Source organism: Ipomoea nil, unplaced genomic scaffold (assembly GCF_001879475.1).
Source record: "Ipomoea nil cultivar Tokyo-kokei standard unplaced genomic scaffold, Asagao_1.1 scaffold2779, whole genome shotgun sequence".
NCBI lineage: Eukaryota > Viridiplantae > Streptophyta > Magnoliopsida > Solanales > Convolvulaceae > Ipomoea > Ipomoea nil.
In genome coordinates this window covers 3,204,701-3,223,098 of record NW_017619207.1, presented here as the reverse complement: position 1 = coordinate 3,223,098, position 18,398 = coordinate 3,204,701, and the positions used below count along the sequence as shown (strand labels likewise).

The following is an 18,398-nucleotide window of genomic DNA, read 5'->3' as shown; positions in this document are numbered from 1 at the left end:
CGTCCGGATCTATCTTATGTTGTTAATCTATTGTGTCAACATATGCATGCTCCCACTACTACAGACTAGGCCTCTCTAAAGAGAGTCCTACGGTATGTCAAAGGCACCCTGAATCTTGGCCTGCGTATTTCTCGGTCTACATCTATGGATATTCACGCCTATTCTGACTCAGATTGGGCTGGCGATCCGAATGACCGCAAATCTAGTAGTGGCTTTGCTGTGTTCTTTGGCAGTAATCTTATATCTTGGGTTTGTCGAAAGCAACGGACTGTGGCACGTTCTTCGACTGAAGCAGAATACAAGGGACCCGCTGATGTATCTGCAGAAGTTACATGGCTCGTTTCTCTGTTACATGAAATCGGCATCCCGCCTGCGTCTCCTCCTCGACTATGGTGTGATAATTTGGGAGCTACTTATTTATGTGTCAATCCCGTGTTTCATGCCCGCAAAAAGCACATTGAGATTGACTATCATTTTGTTCGCGATAAAGTAGCCAAAAAGGAGTTAGAAGTGCACTTTATTTCAACAAAGGATCAACTAGCGGATATTTTCACAAAGTCTATATTGTCTCTTCGTTTTAACTCTCTCCGTGACATGCTCAATGTTTTTTTTTTATTAAAGGTGGGGGGAACCCCATAAAAACAATAAGGAAGTAAAAAAAAAAAAAAAAAAACAGGAGATTATCAATTATTATATACAAAGCGCCAACTTGGGTAGCCTACTAGATCATCTTCCATACTCTTAGAAATGTAGTCTGGAGGATTTTCAAGAACATATAGGCCTCTTGGAATACACCTGGCCCTTGCAGCGAGGGCATCAGCAGGTTGGTTTTGCTCTCTTGTTATCAACGAGATATTCCATTCATTAAGTCTACGGAGCTCCTGCTTACAGGCTGTGAAGATATTGAAAGTTGGACCATGGGGAAGGGAGTCATTGAACATACATGCCACAACCTCCTTCGAGTCACTTTCAAAGAGAACACTGTCAAGCTGTAGTGAAATGGCCAACTGGATACCTTTCATGAGGGCTCAGGCTTCGGCTACGAGGGGAGAGCATATTCCAATGCTGTATAGGAAACCTTTACACCAAAGTCCAGAACTATCTCTAGCTATACCACCGCAGCCAGCTATGCCGGAGGGCAGATCGACCGAAGCGTCAACGTTCAGTTTAATTATGCCATCTGGGGGTTTTAGCCAATGAAGCATTGACCAGTGATTTGTGTATCTTGAGCAACTAGGAGCTTTTGCTCTGTTGGTGGCTCTATTGATCTCGTCCAGCTGTGACAGAATCCAAGCAACCTTGTAGCTTAGGGGTCTTATTGCATTGTTGAATATGGCCTCATTACGCCATTTCCAGACCCACCAAGCAGTTAAGGCAAATAACACATTATCATGAAAAGGGCATCTGCCATGGTTACTGCCCCCAATACCTTTGTCAAGCCAGACATTAAATGGTAAACAATTTGAATTAGCAAAAGCAGAAGGAAAAATAGCCTTCCAAACCTCATCCGCGGTCGGGCACGTTCGTAGGACGTGGTTGGTATCTTCAACTAGATCGCAGCAGAGCCAACATTTATCACAAGAGGACATGCCTTGCTTAACCCGGTTGTGGTTCGTCATAATTCGGTCTTGCTTAGCTAGCCAGAGAAAGAAACGGATTCGTTCTGGTACTTTGATCTTCCAAATATTACTCCACATAACTGAGTCTCTTGGTTCGCTTACCCCAGACTTCACCTCATACGCAGAGTTGATAGAAAATAAACCATTTGGTTCCTTCGCCCACGCAATAAGGTCATCCCCATCAGAGTCGTTATTTAGCATGGTGGCTGCAATCCTATTGAGCACCTCAGCAGGTAGAAGCTGGTCCAAATTGTGCCATAGCTATCCTTGCTCAGTGCTCCAGTAGCTTGCTACGTTTCTCTCGATATCCTCAGGCAGGATTGGGATTTCTGCTAGGTCCAAAAGGGGGTGATCAGTGATCCGGCAATCCGTCCAGAATTTAGTATCCTTCCCGTTGATTACCCGTTTGATGGAACCTTTGAGGATGATAGGGGCTGCCTTGATAATGCCCTTCCATGCATTAGACATACTTTGTTTGGGAGCCCACGAGTGAATATCTGAGGGGTTAGCAGAGCATTTAGCCTGGAGAAGTTTTGACCAAATACAGTTATCCTTCTGAAGTATCCTCCAGCCTAATTTCGCAAGGAAGGCCACGTTCATATCTTCTAATCTCCGAATTCTGAGACCCCCATCAGACTTACTTCGTGTTACAACCTCCCACCTCACAAGGTGACAACTGTTGTTTCCAGTGTTGCCCCATAAGAACTTCCTAGTCATGCGTTCAAGTGCAGAGATCACCCCGGTCGGTAACAGTGTTGACTGCATAGTATAAAAGGGGATCGAAGATAATGTAGATTGAACAAGCACATGCCTCCCTGCCAATGATAGCTGTTTAGCTTTCCAGCCTGCAAGTCTTCCCTGAACTTTCTCTAAAATCCCCGCGAACGAGTCATTCTTCAATCTCCCGTGAATGGAGGGAACCCCAAGATATTTGCCCATCTCAGCTACCCTAGGTATCCCGGTTGAAGTAGAGATGGAAAGCTGCAGCTCCATAGGAGTGTTTCTCGAGAAAAAGATTGATGATTTCTGGTGATTAGATTTTTGTCCAGAGCTGTTGCAGAATCTGTCAAGGCATCCTCTCATAATCTCAGTTTGGCTATGTGTGGCTTCCCCGAAAAGAATCATGTCATTTGCAAAAAAAAAAAAAAAAGATGGGATAAATGAGGGCTATTTCTGTTAACTTGTATACCCTTCCAAAGTCCAGAATCAACCGAGTCATTAATCAAATGGCTCAGCCTTTCTATGCAAAGAACGAAAATAAGTGGGGAAATGGGGTCTACCTGTCTGATTCCTCGCCCTGGTATGAACCAATTTGAACGGCCATCCTTCCATGAAATTGCAAACCTTGGTGTCTTTATACAAGTGAGAATGTTTCTTCGCCATTCTTGACTGAAACCGATGTCAAGAAGTGTATCTTCAATAAAGTCCCAACGTAGCCTATCATAAGCCTTCTCCAAGTCAATCTTCATTATCATCCAACCCTTGACACCTTTTTTAGTTCTCATTGAATGCAAAACCTCTTCATAGACCAATATATTGTCGACAATTTGTCTACCGGAAACAAAGCTAGTTTGATGATTACTTACTAGTTTTTTGGAACAAGCCCTAAGTCTCGTTGCCATGGCCTTAGTCAAGATTTTGTAGGTCACGTTACATAACCCAATAGGACGAAGCTGCTTCACAAATTCTGGGCTATGAACTTTGGGAATGAGGGTAATTAATGTGTCATTGCAACCCTCCGGTAGTAGCCCTTTCTCAAAGAAATCGGAGGCAAACTTAAAGATACTCTAGCCAACGACCCTCCATGTTGCTTGAAAGAATCCTGCATTATAACCATCCGGGCCTGGAGCTTTGCTTGGCTCCATCTCAAACAGTGCATTTTTTACTTCGTCCATCATGAATGGCCTGTTAATTTCTGCCCATTCGACCTCATTCAGTGCCGGGAAACGGCCCTGTAGAAGGTTCTCATCATTAGTTCTTGGCTCATCAGCAAATAGCTTCTCATAATATTGTTGAATATGCTCCTTGACTCGAATCGGATCTGAGATCCACTGCCCTGAATCGTCTTTCAGATCGTTGATGAAGCCCGTAGTAGATTTCATACTGGCCGAGGCATGATAAAACCGTGTGTTGCGGTCCCCAGATGTAATCCACTCCTCCCTTGAGCGTTGGAACCAGATTAGCTCTTCCTGATGCAATGTATCCTCTAATTCAGACTGCAACTTCCTTTCCAACTTGAGGAGGTTGGAGCTCGCATGCTCGGCCAACTTGCGTTGAACTCCACTGATCCTAGCAAGTAATCTCTTTTTCCTGTGAAAGACATTGCCAAATATGTTCTTGTTCCATGTGGACAAAGCAGCAGCCGTGCTAGTCTTGTTAGACTCTAAGCCTAAATTGTAATTCCAAGAAAGCTTGACAAAAGGAATAAAACAGGGGTGTGTGGCCCAAGCCATGTTATATCTAAAAACCTTGCTTTTAGTAAAGGGGTTCACTGGATACAGATTTACCAACAAGGGTGAATGATCTGATTGTAGCATTGGGAGATGCTCTATAGATGTGTCCGGGAATGTGAGTTTGAATTCCATATTACCAAGAGCTCGGTCCAATCTTGCTCCTTTAAAGGTGTCGGTGTGTAGCCCCCTCATCCATGTAAATCTAGAGCCCGAATAGCCTAGATCGACCAACCCTTCTTGAAAGATCCATTCGTTAAAGTCCGCACATCTACTTGCAGTGAAGGTTTCAGGATTGTTCACCTCACTTTGGCCGGTAACCGAGTTAAAGTCTCCTACAATCAACCATGGTCCCTGCCGGTTGAGGTTTTGGCTTGTAAGGTCCGCAAACAGTTTCCTACGTAGACTGAGGTCAGGGCTACCGTAGAGCACTGATAGAGTCCACGGGGCAAATTTATTGTCATCCACCTGTAGAGACACATATTGGGGGTGAGTTTTAACAATATCAATAGAAAGTGAGTCTTTCCAGAGGATCCAAATACCTACAGAAAAGCCTACTGCTTCGACTCTAATCCATTCACTAAATCCGAATGAGAAACATATTTTAGTCGCATGGTCACCCGATACTTTGGGTTCCAGTAAAGCAACAAGCACCGGATTATATAACCGGATATATTGTTTGAGGGTGCGGCCAAAAGCTTTGGAAGCCGCCCCTTGGCAGTTCCAAATCAAAAACATCATAAGAAACCAAACAAAAACGAGAAACCAAAAAAGCCCAAAAAGCAGAAAAGGCGCAGGTGCTTAGGAGCACAAATTGGCGTCAGCCAGAGGCCCAATAGGGCCGACAACCATATCAACATCTTCCGTATGATCTCCTGGGGGTTCAGAGGGATGGGCAGCATCAATAGAAATGTCTGGTGGATCGTTCCTGCAAGCTTCCTCAAGAATGATTATTGGCGGATTCTCAGGTTGCTCGTTCGAATGATATACAACCGTATTAGTAACATTTCTGCCATGGATGGACCCACGAACCACCGTGTGTTCAGCTTCAGCAGCTGCCCTTCTCGGAGCACCTCCTCTAGAGCTACTGCCCCTATAAACAACATGTTGAGCTGGCAAAGGATGTCTTGTTAACTCCGATTGACGACCGGCCATCTGAGGTTGGGGCTGAGGACGATGGTTATGAGTTGCCCGTTGATTAGCTCTGATTCTTGGCAAGGTCACATTAACGCCTTGTACCCCAATTGCTGGGCTTTGGAATGACTGAGCTGGAATACCTCCATCCTCATCCAAATCAGCTAAGGTTGTAAAGCGAGACTGGACTTCCACACCTTCTTCCCTCAAAGGTAACTTATTCGGTGACTCATGACGGTTTGCCCCTGCAGGTGGTGGTATGCCGCTGCCGGGTCTAGCGCCTATGCCGACGCCAGGTCTAGAGCCGGGTTTCCGTTGGCCTCTTCTGTCGCTTCTTGCTACGATCATCCATGACCCATAATTGTCTGAGTAGTCTTGCTTTGGCGGGCTTCTTTTCTCCACCGGTTGCTCTACCATATTTGCATCTTCATTCCTGCGTTCCGTGACATCCTCTGTCTCGACATGGTTGGGTTCGGCACCAGTCTTGCCGCACTGCTCCTTTCTATGGCCATAGAGACCACAACCAAAGCAGATAAGGTGAATCCCTTCGTATTCTAATGGGCGCACCTTTTCCTCCAACGTATACTTGGCTAGTAAAGGTTTTGTGGTCTCAACCTCTAAGCAAACCTGAGCAAACTTTCCTTTAGACATCATGCTGGTGGTAAAATCTACTTTAACAGGGCGCCCAGCTTGTCTCGCAATTTTCTTGATAAATGCCTCATCATAGTATTCGATAGGAAGTTTTGGAAATCTTACCCAGACCAGCAGCTTGTCTGGTTTGTCGTTCATGGGGTCAAAGTTAGGTTTTCATTCTTGCACAACCAAACAATGGTCCAAGATTATCCATGGTCCCTCATATTTGGCAGTATCATAATCGCGCATCGATTCGAATTTGACGATGTAGTAATCCTGGTCTAGGGCAATAAGCTCAAATGACGCCTCAGGTTTCCACATCTTCTGGAGCCTCTGGACAAGATACGAGTACCCTACTTTTCGCCCAAGAACTTTGATGATAAGCGTTCTAAGCCATGGCCGCCTAATGCGTTCTTTCTCCTTCTCCGAAATTGGGATTATCGGATTGGTTGGGTCGCCACCAACAACTTCCATCTCATCATCTTCCGAATCGCCTCCCTTCTCCGTGGGGATACTGTTAAAAGGGCGGGTCCACGGATTGTGTGGTGTGTCTACTGGCGTTTTCCATTGGGCCGACTCCGGCGACTTGAGCTCGTCTAGCGGCGTTTCTTGGACAGCACTTTCCAATGCGGCCGCAGTCGGTGTTTCCATGACGGATCTATCTCGCTTAGACTTCTTTGAAGTTCGTTCAGGCATGTCTTGATCCTCCGGTGACCGAGTGGTCGCCGTCGGCAAGGTGAATTCGGCAATGGGGTCCGAGAGCGTACTCATCCACTCGGTACTGCAATGTTTTGGCTAGCCAATCTTGTGCTTGAAAAGGAGTATTAGGATTATATTATCTATATTAGACTAGGACTATATTATCCATATTAGACTAGGACTATATTATTTATATTAGATTAGGATTATATTATTCATGTTAGACTATGATTCTATCTAACATCTCTATATATTCATTCCTTATACTCTCAAGACTTTATTATTGAATACAACACAATTATATTCTCATCATTCTCTTGGACCTCTTGGTCTCCGAACTACGAAGGTCGCTCTGTGAATTTATTTCGTTACTCCGAATTATTATATTAATTCAATTTAATTTAATTAGTAATTACAGTACTAAACTACTACGGAGTAATTACAGAATAATACGGAGTAATAAATAAGCAAAAGAATTACGGGAAGGCCTTGAACGTGGCCTGACCGTCTGACCGACAGCCAGCCAACAGCCAAACAGAGAGGTGTGTGTGAGAGAGAGAGAGAGAGAGAGGATGGGAGAGAGCGCCGGAGTTCGATCGGAGGCAGAGCAGCACGAACCTCCCCGCACCGACGCTAATTGTAACGGTAGCAATACCTGTAGTTCAATTCCCCATATTCCGCCGCCGACGGACCGCCCCGTCCGCGTCTTCGCCGACGGGATCTACGATCTCTTCCATTTCGGTCATGCTCGCTCCCTCGAACAAGCTAAGAAAGCGTATGTCTCTTCATCTTCCATTTTTGTTGTTATAATCGTTATGTTTCTCTGTCAGTTTATTCGTCTCTCTCTGTGTTAGTTATTTGTATTAACTTTGTTGATTTATCGTCTCTGTATTCGGGTTTCGTATGATCATATACCACTGAACTTGATGCTTTTAGGTTTCCCAACACATACTTGCTGGTTGGATGTTGCAGCGATGCGGTCACGCACAAGTTCAAGGGTAAAACTGTTATGACTGAGGAGGAGCGCTATGAATCCCTCCGCCATTGCAAGTATGCTTTTCTTTCCATAGAGATTTTGCTTACTTTTGCTGTCTCGAGAAATTCAACCTTAGACTCAGTTCAGTTAATATTTCAATCGGACATGTCTTCGAGGATTTTTGCTGTATGCATTATGATATGTCAGCAAATGTGCATGATACTTGATACTGGCTGTGCTAATGTGTATGAAATTCACTTTAATGCCATTTGGTGGATCATATTCGTGTGTTATTATTGTTGGGAGGAAACTGAAATACAAGGCTTTTCTAATTTTCTTTATGTACCCTGCTTCTGTGATCTTTAGGTGGGTTGATGAAATTATTCCTGATGCCCCATGGGTGATAAGTCAGGAGTTCCTTGACAAGCATGAAATTGACTTTGTGGCCCATGATGCTCTTCCGTAAATTTCTGAACCTATTTCTTTTACTTTTCTGCTAATTCTTTTGTCATTCATTTCTAGTAGACCTCCAAGTTATTTTTCCATCCATTACTCGGTTGCTGTTCATTTTTTTGTTTCTTGAGATTTATCTCGGTTCTTTCAATATCTTACAGTTATGCTGATGCCAGTGGAGCTGGAAAGGATGTCTATGAATTTGTAAGCATGATTTCTCCATATATGATTCTAATAGTTGTCATACTTACATATGAAAAAGTAAAATAAGAAGGAAAAGAAGAAAAAGTTCCTATCTCATATGTGATATGTCTCCTTAATGTGATGAAAGTAAGATACTTGAAGTAAACTGATTCTCTCTACAGGTCAAAGCTGTTGGGAGATTTAAAGAAACACAGCGTACTGATGGAATTTCTACTTCAGACATTATAATGAGGATAGTTAAAGACTATAACCAGTATGTCATGCGCAACTTGGATCGTGGATATTCGAGAAAAGAACTTGGTGTCAGCTTTGTTAAGGCATGATCATTATTGTGCTTCTGTTACTGCATCATGTTATTCATTTAATGGGCATTATATAGAACATTTTTTTTTTCTTTTTGCTCTTTTGCAAGAGCTGAGAAGTAATTGTTTGCTTTGAGCAGGAAAAGCGCCTGAGGGTGAATATGAGACTGAAGAAGTTACAGGAGAAGGTTAAGGAACATCAAGAGAAAGTAGGAGAAAAGGTATACTTTGTAGCAGATAAATTCCTACATATGCACCAGTGCATCACATATGTTTTTTTTTTTTTTTTTTTTACTTTTACACGGAACATTAGTTGTCTTCTTACTTTTATAATTTGTTATGGCAGAGCTTAACTTTGTTTTCAAATCCTTGAAATTAGATTGCTTCAACTCTAAGGAGTCCTAATATTCCTGTCATCTGTTTTTTATTTTAATTTTTATGTATCGCTATTTTCTTTTGTGTAATGCACCGGAAATTAAACTTCAAATCCAAAGCACCACCCTGATGGAGAAAGGGAGCAGGGTGGACATGAAAACGTCAATTGTTATAACTGTTTGGTTGGCTTCTTTGTTTGGATAATTTCTTCTGGTGTTCCAATTTTAATCATGAGGATCCTGTTATCCTCTAGAAGAAACTGTGTTATGAGTCAAGGAACGAAGGATGTTTTATTGTTCTTGCATAATGGCATTTGTTCCCATGTCTGTTATTGCTTCAGAGTCTATATTGGAAAGTATCATTTTGTCATCTTCAATATCACCTTTACTTTTTGGCACCCCTCTACACTGCCAATCCCCCTACTGTTGTCTCAATTGTACATGTCTGCCATTACATTGCCTCAGCTGGCAATTTCTCTATCACATAGGGGGACATAACACATGGCTATGGTAAGTTCTTAATTTTATGATATTATTAGTAATTTTAACTTTCATAAATGAAAAGGTTGTTATGGATTATAGAATAGAATAAAGTTAAATGAAAAGTTCCCAAGGCAAACTTTGACCCAGGCAACTTTGCTCATCCCAGCCTATCCCATAGAGAAGTTTGTTAAGACTTTTGAGGTCGTATATTTGATATTGCTTGTAAGCAACAGTTTCAAGTTTTGACCTGGCTAGTTTTCAGTGTCTTGTGAGAAAAGTTTCAAGTTTAGCAGAAGTATGCCTTTTTCATATTTGCCAACGAATAGGATATTCACGGCATAGTTGATTCAACTTGTTCATTAAACTGTGACCCTGGAGATGTTTTTGTGCTGCGTTTTGTTGAGATGCTTCTCTAAGTCAAATGTGGTTGCACTCTGCTCTTTTTACAAGCATGACTTCTTATTCGTTGCTAATTGCAATATTTTGTTTGTTATTACTCCGTATTATTATTATTATTGGGTTGGGGAATTGCTTTCCCTGGAGTAACTGTCTAACCGATTCTTTGTGCCTTGTTGTGTCAATGCTTATTCCTTTCTAGAATTGTTAGGGCCTGCTAAATCTTGCGTTATGACAATGAGAAGTTCTGGCATACCTTGTTCTTTATTGCTTGCTATCTTTGTTTACATTTTCTTTTAGTAAAAAACTTTGTATATTCATCAATTGTATTGGAGTATTCATTAATTAATTGAGATTGGAACATATTGTATTTTCATCATTTTGAGTATAAAAAAGAACTTTGCATTTCTTTTGTTAATCATAAGATTGGTGGTGGTCTTTAATATATATCACTTTGCATCATGTTGTGCTGGATATAATTACATTAATAACCTTGTATTCAGATTCAAACTGTCGCCAAAACAGCTGGTATGCATCGCAATGAGTGGATTGAAAATGCTGATCGGTTGGTTGCTGGTTTTCTTGAAATGTTTGAGGAGGGTTGTCATAAAATGGTGAGCAGAAAGAATTCATGTACTGGTTTTTTGCAAGTGTGGGGTTTTGAGTTGACGACATGGATATCGTAAAACTTTGTGTTTTTATTTATGACAGGGAACAGCCATAAGGGATCGAATTCAAGAGCGGTTAAAAGGTCAGCAGCAGAGAGATATGCTGGAAAATGGGAATGAAGATGACGATGAAGATGAGTACTATTATGAAGAAGAGGGAGAGGAAGAGGATGAAGAATATTATGATGAAGAAGATTAATAATGAGGACCAAAAGAAGTGATCTTCATCCCCTCCCACCCAATATTTGAGGTTGTGGCCCACTTTCACATACTACTAATCTGGTTAATCTCCTGTTATATAGCATGTTGTTGTGTAGAGACTAGTCACTGCAGGATGGTATTTCAGTTATGCAGGTTTTTTTTTTTTTTTTTTTTTTTTTTTTTTTTTTTTTTTTTTTTAAATTTTATTATTATTATTATTATTATTATTATTATTTTTTGAAACCCAGTTATGCAGGTTTTGGATAGAGTTTTTGTATACTATTTTAATCCCCTCTCTTCTTATGCCCTCTAAGACACTGTGTATCTTTTCATGTCCTTCTTGGGTGCAGTAATCCAATGTGAATTTTGTCTGTTAGTTATCTAAAATAAGTTTGTTTTTTATAGATTTGAGTTTGCCAGGGTAGGCATTACATTTATCCTTCGTTGCACGACTAGATTTGAGTTTGCCAGGGTAGTAGGCATTACATTTATCCTTCCTTGCACGACTAAATTTCAATTAAGGGTGTGTTTGGTTCAATTATGGTGCACGGAAGCGTCCAGTGAGCTGAAAAAGCAAAGTTGGTCGGAGTTGTTGTTATCTTCCAGATGGTCTTCGCCTCGCTGTAGTCCCATAGAAGGTGCTTCACAGATTCCTCCTCCATGCCGCAGCAGGGGCACCAATCGGTTTCCGACATGTGCCGTCTATGTCGCTCAGCATTTGTTAGGAGTCTTCCTTTGAGAATGATCCAGAGAAAAGTTCTCACTTTTTCCGAACATTTCAGCTTCCACAGCCACTCCCAATCTTTATTTATCATCAATACCTGCAATGCAAGAATAAGCGGAATAAACAAGAAACTTACCTGCCTCTCCTCTTGGCCATCCTATGGCGTCCTTGATTTGGTTGGATTGAGTGTACACAACAGCGCGAAATCTGCAATTCTTCAAAAGAAAGGCGGCTGCATTCCAAATTCAAGAATCAAGAGGCGGCATTCTTCTCCAAAATAAAGGGCGCGGGTTTCAATAATCATTAAGGTGCAATTTTCCAAATTGATGAAAGGTGGTTCTGTTTCCAAAATTAATTATAGGTAGCATTCTCCTAATTGATAAAAATAGAGACGGCAAATTCCTAAATTAAATAAGGGAATTATGATTTTGCTCTGGTTTGACTCCCGCTATAAAATTTCACTTTGGTTCAATCCTAATATTCATTCAGAGATTTTTGAAGACAAAAAGGAGAGAAATTAAGAGTCACAAGTTGCCTTATGATTCAAGAATAAGACTAAAGAGATTTTGGAAAATTGCGTGGTTCAATCTTATACTCTCTTGATGATTTGTAATTCTTTTATTATATTTGCTATGTATAATTTAGCCATGCTTGGCTAAATTTCATTAGAGATTCTTGGGTAAAAATTGTTTATGAACATATGTGCATGTGCCCTTAGATTCTATAATATATTATTATTTGGGTTTTAAACTTGTGTTGCAATTATGATTATATTGTTTGATGCTTGTAATTAGTTGCCATACTTGTTTCGTTTGCTATCTTTGTGTCACAACGAGAGTTGGGCATAATTTAGGGCACACACAATTGCACCTAATTGTTTCACCTTGGGAAATGGTATTTTATTTAGGGAGTTTAATTCTTGATTATTGCACATCGGGAGATAGTAGTAGTTATGAATTTATTATGATGCTTGTTCTCGTTCTTATTGGGTGTTTATATCACGGGAGTTGATATTTACTAGTGTCAGGGACTACGAGAGTAGCTCTATACCACTTTGCATCCTCACACTCGTTTGAACCCGGATTTAAAATTACAATAGGTTAGGCACAAGGGGATTAAACACTTGAATCCTAGGAATCTCAATCTCTCTATATTATTTTCAAAACCTTGAATCATTGCTTTATTTTATTTATTTAATGCAACCATCCAAGTTAATTATTAGGATTATTAACTTCATAGAATAAATCAGTAGCTAGTGCTTAATACAACCACTTCTCTGTGGATCGATAACCTGATACTCCAGGTATTTATTTGGTTCAAAATATACTATAATCAAATTGACGCCGTTGCCGGGGAGGTGGCGTTTAATATTAACATTAGTGAAAGTTTTATTGTAGGATTCTAATCTATCATTTTTTTTAATTTTATTTGTTTTTTTATTTTTATTAACAATTTTCTTTAGTCTATGGATGGATATGAATTTCAAGGATGCACATCACCGACTTCGCAACCCTTATGGTGTCTCATATGTGGTGGACCTCATGAGGCGAAAAATTGCTTTATCTTAGATCTCAATTACAAATATCCGGGGCGAGCTCAAAGTCCTCCATACTAAGAATGCCAACCACTTGACCCAACAATTGAGATGAAGTCCATAGAGACCAACGAGTTAATGTAATTGTACTCCCAATTTATGGAGAGACAAGCTCAAATTGATCACGAAGTGGCTCAATGATAAGATTTGACAATTCAAGAACCACTTCAAGATTCATTTAATGGAGAGGTTCTAGAAGAGTTGCTTTTGCCAAATGAAGGTCATGAGGTTGAGAGAAATAAGAAGGATGGTGAGGACCCTGAAAATGATGATGATGTTATTGATGAATGTATTGAGATGGAGACACCAAGTTGGGGAGAAAGTGTAGAGTTGCAAGGGAATGGTGATAAGGAGCAATTTAAAGATGGTCAAAGTGACGAAGAGCTCAAGAATGATGAAATTTGTGGCACAAATGAGGAATGCTCTTCATTGGATGACACTCACATTAAAGAGGACTTTAGAATAATTTGAGAAGCGGGAGATGTCAATGTTCTTGAAATTGGAGGTCCGCATTAGCCAATTTTCATAGCCAAGGATTTTTCCTTCTTATTAATTCATGAAGAGGATCCAAGATTCCCCTTGCTTTCCAATGAGAAGGAAAATGAAGAAGAGAAAGGAAGTAGTGATCAAGTTCATGGATACTATCTAGACCCAAAGTTTAAAAAGATATACTTGTTTGATTTATGGATCAAAAATGGATTTGAGAAAAGAATGAGCATGATACTTGATTTAAAGAAATGTGAAATCATGAATTTTGTGGTGGTAGAGTTGAGCTTGAAGGAATTTATCAATGGCTACCACTTGGAGAAATATCTTGAATTCAAAGTGGATAGAAAAAGGGGGATCTTCCTTCTCCAATCCCTTGATGGTTGAACTTGAGAGGTACCGTCAAGCTAGCAACGTTGAACTTAGCGCTTCATGGGAGGCATCCCATGTTATCTTTTATTGCTTTCCGTTTATTGCTTTCTAGTTTCGTCTTATTTTAGTTTTATTGCTTTTTAGTTCATATTTTTTTTTTCTTCTCTTGTTCTCTTATCTTTTGTTTTGCATCAGGGACGATGCAAATTTTTAAGTGTGGGGGAGGAGTCAATAATTTGGGGATAATTTCAAAATTTTTGCTTTTACTTGGATGACACATATGCTATTTGTAAATAGGTTACTTGTCATATCATACAACTACAATTACTCTCTCTTATTGGTTTGTGGTTTGTTTTAGTGGTACTTGTTGCAATTCAATTTGTGATTGATGATTTGAGGTGTAACACATAATTGATCTATTCTCTTGCCAATAGCTTTGTTAACCGCTTAATAATTGGATTAATTCTTGATATTGTGTGTTATGCATTGCTAGTGAAGGCTTTTGTGAGATTCCGATCATTGGTGTTTTGCTAGAACTTGCCTCATTACTCCTTAAGTGAAGTCTAAGTTTTGCCTGTTTTGAAGTGATTTAGGCCATTTTTGTTTAGCCATAGCCATTAAACCTGTCCCTACACATGTTTTTATCCTTTGTGTCCCCATTGTGCCCATCGTTTGTTTAAATAAGTGCTAAGCACTTATCCCTTCATTGTGATTGTTTTTCTTTGATTTGCCCCCATTATTATAACCCTTATCCCTTGGCCAAATGTTTTCCCTTCCACCCTTGAGAGAATGAAACTTTTATCTTTATTATTCTTGTAGAAGAGTTTTATGGAGTTGTGCCAAAAAGCAGCTGTTATTACAAATGTTCAAGTGTGGGGGTCATGAAAGATTGGATCAAAATTGTCTTGTTGTTTTCAAAAGAAATCCAAAGAAAAGAAAAAAACAAAAAAGAAAAGAAAGAATGATTGAAAGTTGTTGATTTTGGACCCCCACTTCACCGAAGAAGTTGCTATGTTCTTACAAGAAATTTGCTCCCTGAATTGTGATTGTCTTATCTCTTCCACATTTTGAAAATATTGATAATTGTGACATTCTCTCTTTTTGTTAATTTTTCCATACCACTTCTTTATTAGCCATCACCCGTAGCCCCATTACAAGCTAAATAAAGTCCTAGTTCATCTTAGCATGCATTCTTAGATTTGATCTAGGGGAGTATGAAGGTCAAGCCTATGGGATCTCATTCATGAGCTGTGTTTTGCATAATCTCAATTGAGTATTTGTGTACACTTGATCCTCACACACTTTAAATTCTTGGTGCTTGGTTATTGGCTTGAGAATGGGTCTTATGTGCCAAACTAATTTGATTCTTGAAGCTTGTTGTTTTGTAGCAAGTTGGTTGGTGGTTTGAAAGGTGTGCAAGAAAGAGTATGAGTAATTTGTATGTTAGACTTGTGATTTATTTCATGGTTTTGCTTGAGAACAAGTAAATGCTTAAGTGTGGGGGAGTTGATGTGAGTCTAATTGTGCATATTTTTAGTATTGATTTAATCATGTTTGTTAGGTTCAATTCCATGAAAATGGTAATTTAATTGCACATTCCTTTGTTTTATTATTTAGTTATGGTTCACACTTGTTTTGAATATTTTACGGTGTTTGTTAGTGTTTTTGAATTATTGTAGATCAATTCTATGGGCAAGTGAATTTCTACGATAAATTTAGAGTCAAAGTGGACCGAAGGGCGCGTATAAAACAAGTTCGACGCGTCGAGCGTACACAGCAGCGCGAAATCTGCAATTCAAAAGAAAGGCGGCTGGCATTCCAAATTCAAGAGGCGGCATTCTTCTCCAAAATAAAGGGCACGAGTTTCAATAATCATTAAGGTGCAATTCTCCAAATTGATGAAAGGTGGTTCTGTTTCCAAAATTAATTATAGATAACATTCTCCTAATTGATAAAAATAGAGACGGAAAATTCCTAAATTAAATAAGGGAATTATGATTTTGTCCTGGTTTGACTTCCGCTATAAAATTTCACATTGGGTCAATCCTAATATTTATTCAGAGATCTTTGGAGATAAAAATGAGAGAAATCAAGAGCTACAAGTTGTCTTGGGTTTCAAGAAGAAGACTAGGGAGATTTGGGAAAATTACCTGGTTAAATCTTATACTCTCTTGATGATTTGTAATTCTTTTATTATATTTACTATGTATAATTTAGCCGTGCTTGGCTAAATTTTATTAGAGATTCTTGGGTAAAAAGTGTTTATGAACCTTTGTGCCTGTGCTCAGATTCTTTAATATATTATTATTTGGGTTTTAAACTTGTGTTGCAATTGTGATTATATTGTTTGATGCTTGTAATTAGTTGCCATAGTTACTTGTTTTGTTTGTTATCTTTATGTCACAACGAGAGTTGGGCATAATTTAGGGCACACACAATTGCACCTAATTGTTGCACCTTGGGAAATGGTAATTTATTTAGGGAGTTTAATTCTTGCTTATTGCACATCGGGAGATGGTAGTAGTTAGAAATTTATTATGATGCTTGTTCTCGTTCTTATTGGGTGTTTATATCACGGGAGTTGATATTCACTAATGTTAGGGACTACGAGAGTAGCTCTATACCACTATGCATCCTCACACTCGTTTGAACCCGGATTTGATATTACATTTGGTTAGGCACAATGGGAATAAACACTTGAATCCCAGGAATCTCAATCTCTCTATATTATTTTCAAAGCTCTGAATCATTGCTTTATTTTATTTATTTAATGCAACCATCCAAGTCAATCATTAGGATTAGCTTCATAGAATAAATCAATAGCTAGTGCTTAATACAACAACTCTCCTATGGATCAATAACTTGATACTCCAAGTATTTATTTGGTTCAAAATATACTACAATCATCTTTCCTTATTGAAATTTTTTGCACATCTCCCACTCTTCAAGTTGCATTAGAAATAATTGGTGCCCTTCCTCAGGTGATACTTTTCCAAGCCCACGAGCTATTGGGTGGCACTGGAGCTGAAAAGAAATCGCCTTGCTTGATGTACTTGTCTTCCATAATTTATACCCAAAGTTTGTCAGAATTGCACGTCATTTGCCATGCGAGTTTGGCCAGTAAGGCATCCGCAAATTATGCGGTGCAACCGAATGCACCTTGCAAGGTGCATACGGTTGCAAAACGGCGCCGTTTTGGTTAAAAAAATGCGCGTCTCACTTAAAGAAGAAATCAGGTTCGATTCCCGGCAATAGCATTTTTATATATCCAGAAATTCATAACTATATAACCACAATTTCATAATTATATATCCACAATTTCATAACTATATATCCACATTGAATGAATGAAGTAAAAATCCACAATGAATGAATATGAAGTAAAAATCCACAATGAATGAATGAATGAAGTAAAAATCCACAATGAATGAACTAAATATCCATAAATTCATAACTATATAACCACAATTTCATAACTATATATCCACAATTTGATAACTATATATCCACAGTGAATGAATGAAGTAAAAATCCACAATGAATGAATGAAGTAAAAATTCACAATGAATGAAGTAAAAATCCACAATGAATGAACTAAATATCCACAATATATGATTGAACTAAATATCCACAATGAATGAACTAAATATCCATAAATTCATAACTATATAACCACAATTTCATAACTATATATCCACAATTTCATAACTATATATCCACAATAATGCTATTGCTGAGAGTCGAACCTGTTTTTTTTTTTTTTTTTTTTTTTTAAAGTAGGACGCGCGTTTTTAATCAAAACGACGTCGTTTTGAACCGTATGCACCATGCTCATGGTACATTCGGTTGCACAGCATAACTATTGTAAGGCATCGTTAAAATAAAGGGCCTTTCAACGACCGAGCACTCCAGTGTTGTATGGCTGATAGACATCATCCCAATTTACAAGATGAATTCTTTTCTTGTCTTGGGTGTCTCCCCATAAAAATTTTCTACAAATCTTATCAATTTCCTCACAAGTTCCTTTCCGGGATTGTCGCGAGGGTCGACTGAGTCAAGATTCGACGGCCAGAAAGGCTAAGAGAGTCCTTTTTCCAGTTTGCTAGTTTCCTTTTCATTTTTTCAATAATGAACCCAAAAGATTGTTTGGTAACTCTTTTATGAAGGATGGGAATACCCAGGTACTTCCCCATGCTCTCGGTCACGGGAATCCCCGCCATTTCCCCGAGTTCACGTTTGATCCTGTCACTAGTGTTAGGCGAACAATAAATAACGGACTTGTTAAAGTTGATGGATAAACCTGATTGCCGGGAGAAATTCTCGACCACCGAAAGGATAATCCACAGTTGTTGTTCCGAAGCCTCTCCAAAAAGGATTAAATCATCCGCGAAAAACAAGTGGGAGATTTCGGTGGGCCAAACAAGGAAGCAGTTACTTAAAGAAAAAACAAATTGTTCTATTAAAAACAAACACCCTTTCTAAAAACGCTATAACAGCTCACAAACTATTAGAGCTGAAACAATTAAAGTAGCAAGGTCTTCAATCTTCAAAATGCCCAGGCAGGGCCAGCAACTTCCAACACTTAACACAAACTGTAACAACCCAAAATTTTATTTTATAAATCCAATTT

General features: G+C 39.2%; 1 protein-coding gene across 2 annotated transcripts; it reads left to right on the top strand.

The window, feature by feature from the left end:
* The first annotated feature begins 7,034 nt into the window (after positions 1-7,034).
* LOC109157393 (choline-phosphate cytidylyltransferase 1-like) lies at positions 7,035-10,994 on the top strand. Of its 2 annotated transcripts, XM_019305305.1 has the most exons (10): positions 7,035-7,310; positions 7,472-7,585; positions 7,878-7,973; positions 8,126-8,168; positions 8,330-8,485; positions 8,611-8,691; positions 10,227-10,337; positions 10,435-10,641; positions 10,725-10,745; positions 10,849-10,994. In XM_019305305.1, the coding sequence occupies exons 1-8, from the start codon at positions 7,108-7,110 to the stop codon at positions 10,588-10,590; spliced, it is 960 nt and encodes a 319-aa protein (XP_019160850.1). In that variant the 5' UTR covers positions 7,035-7,107; the 3' UTR covers positions 10,591-10,641; positions 10,725-10,745; positions 10,849-10,994. The 2 variants fall into 2 exon arrangements, with proteins under 2 accessions (XP_019160850.1, XP_019160849.1); XM_019305304.1 differs by having other exon boundaries at positions 7,036-7,310; positions 10,435-10,745.
* The last annotated feature ends 7,404 nt before the right edge of the window (positions 10,995-18,398 follow it).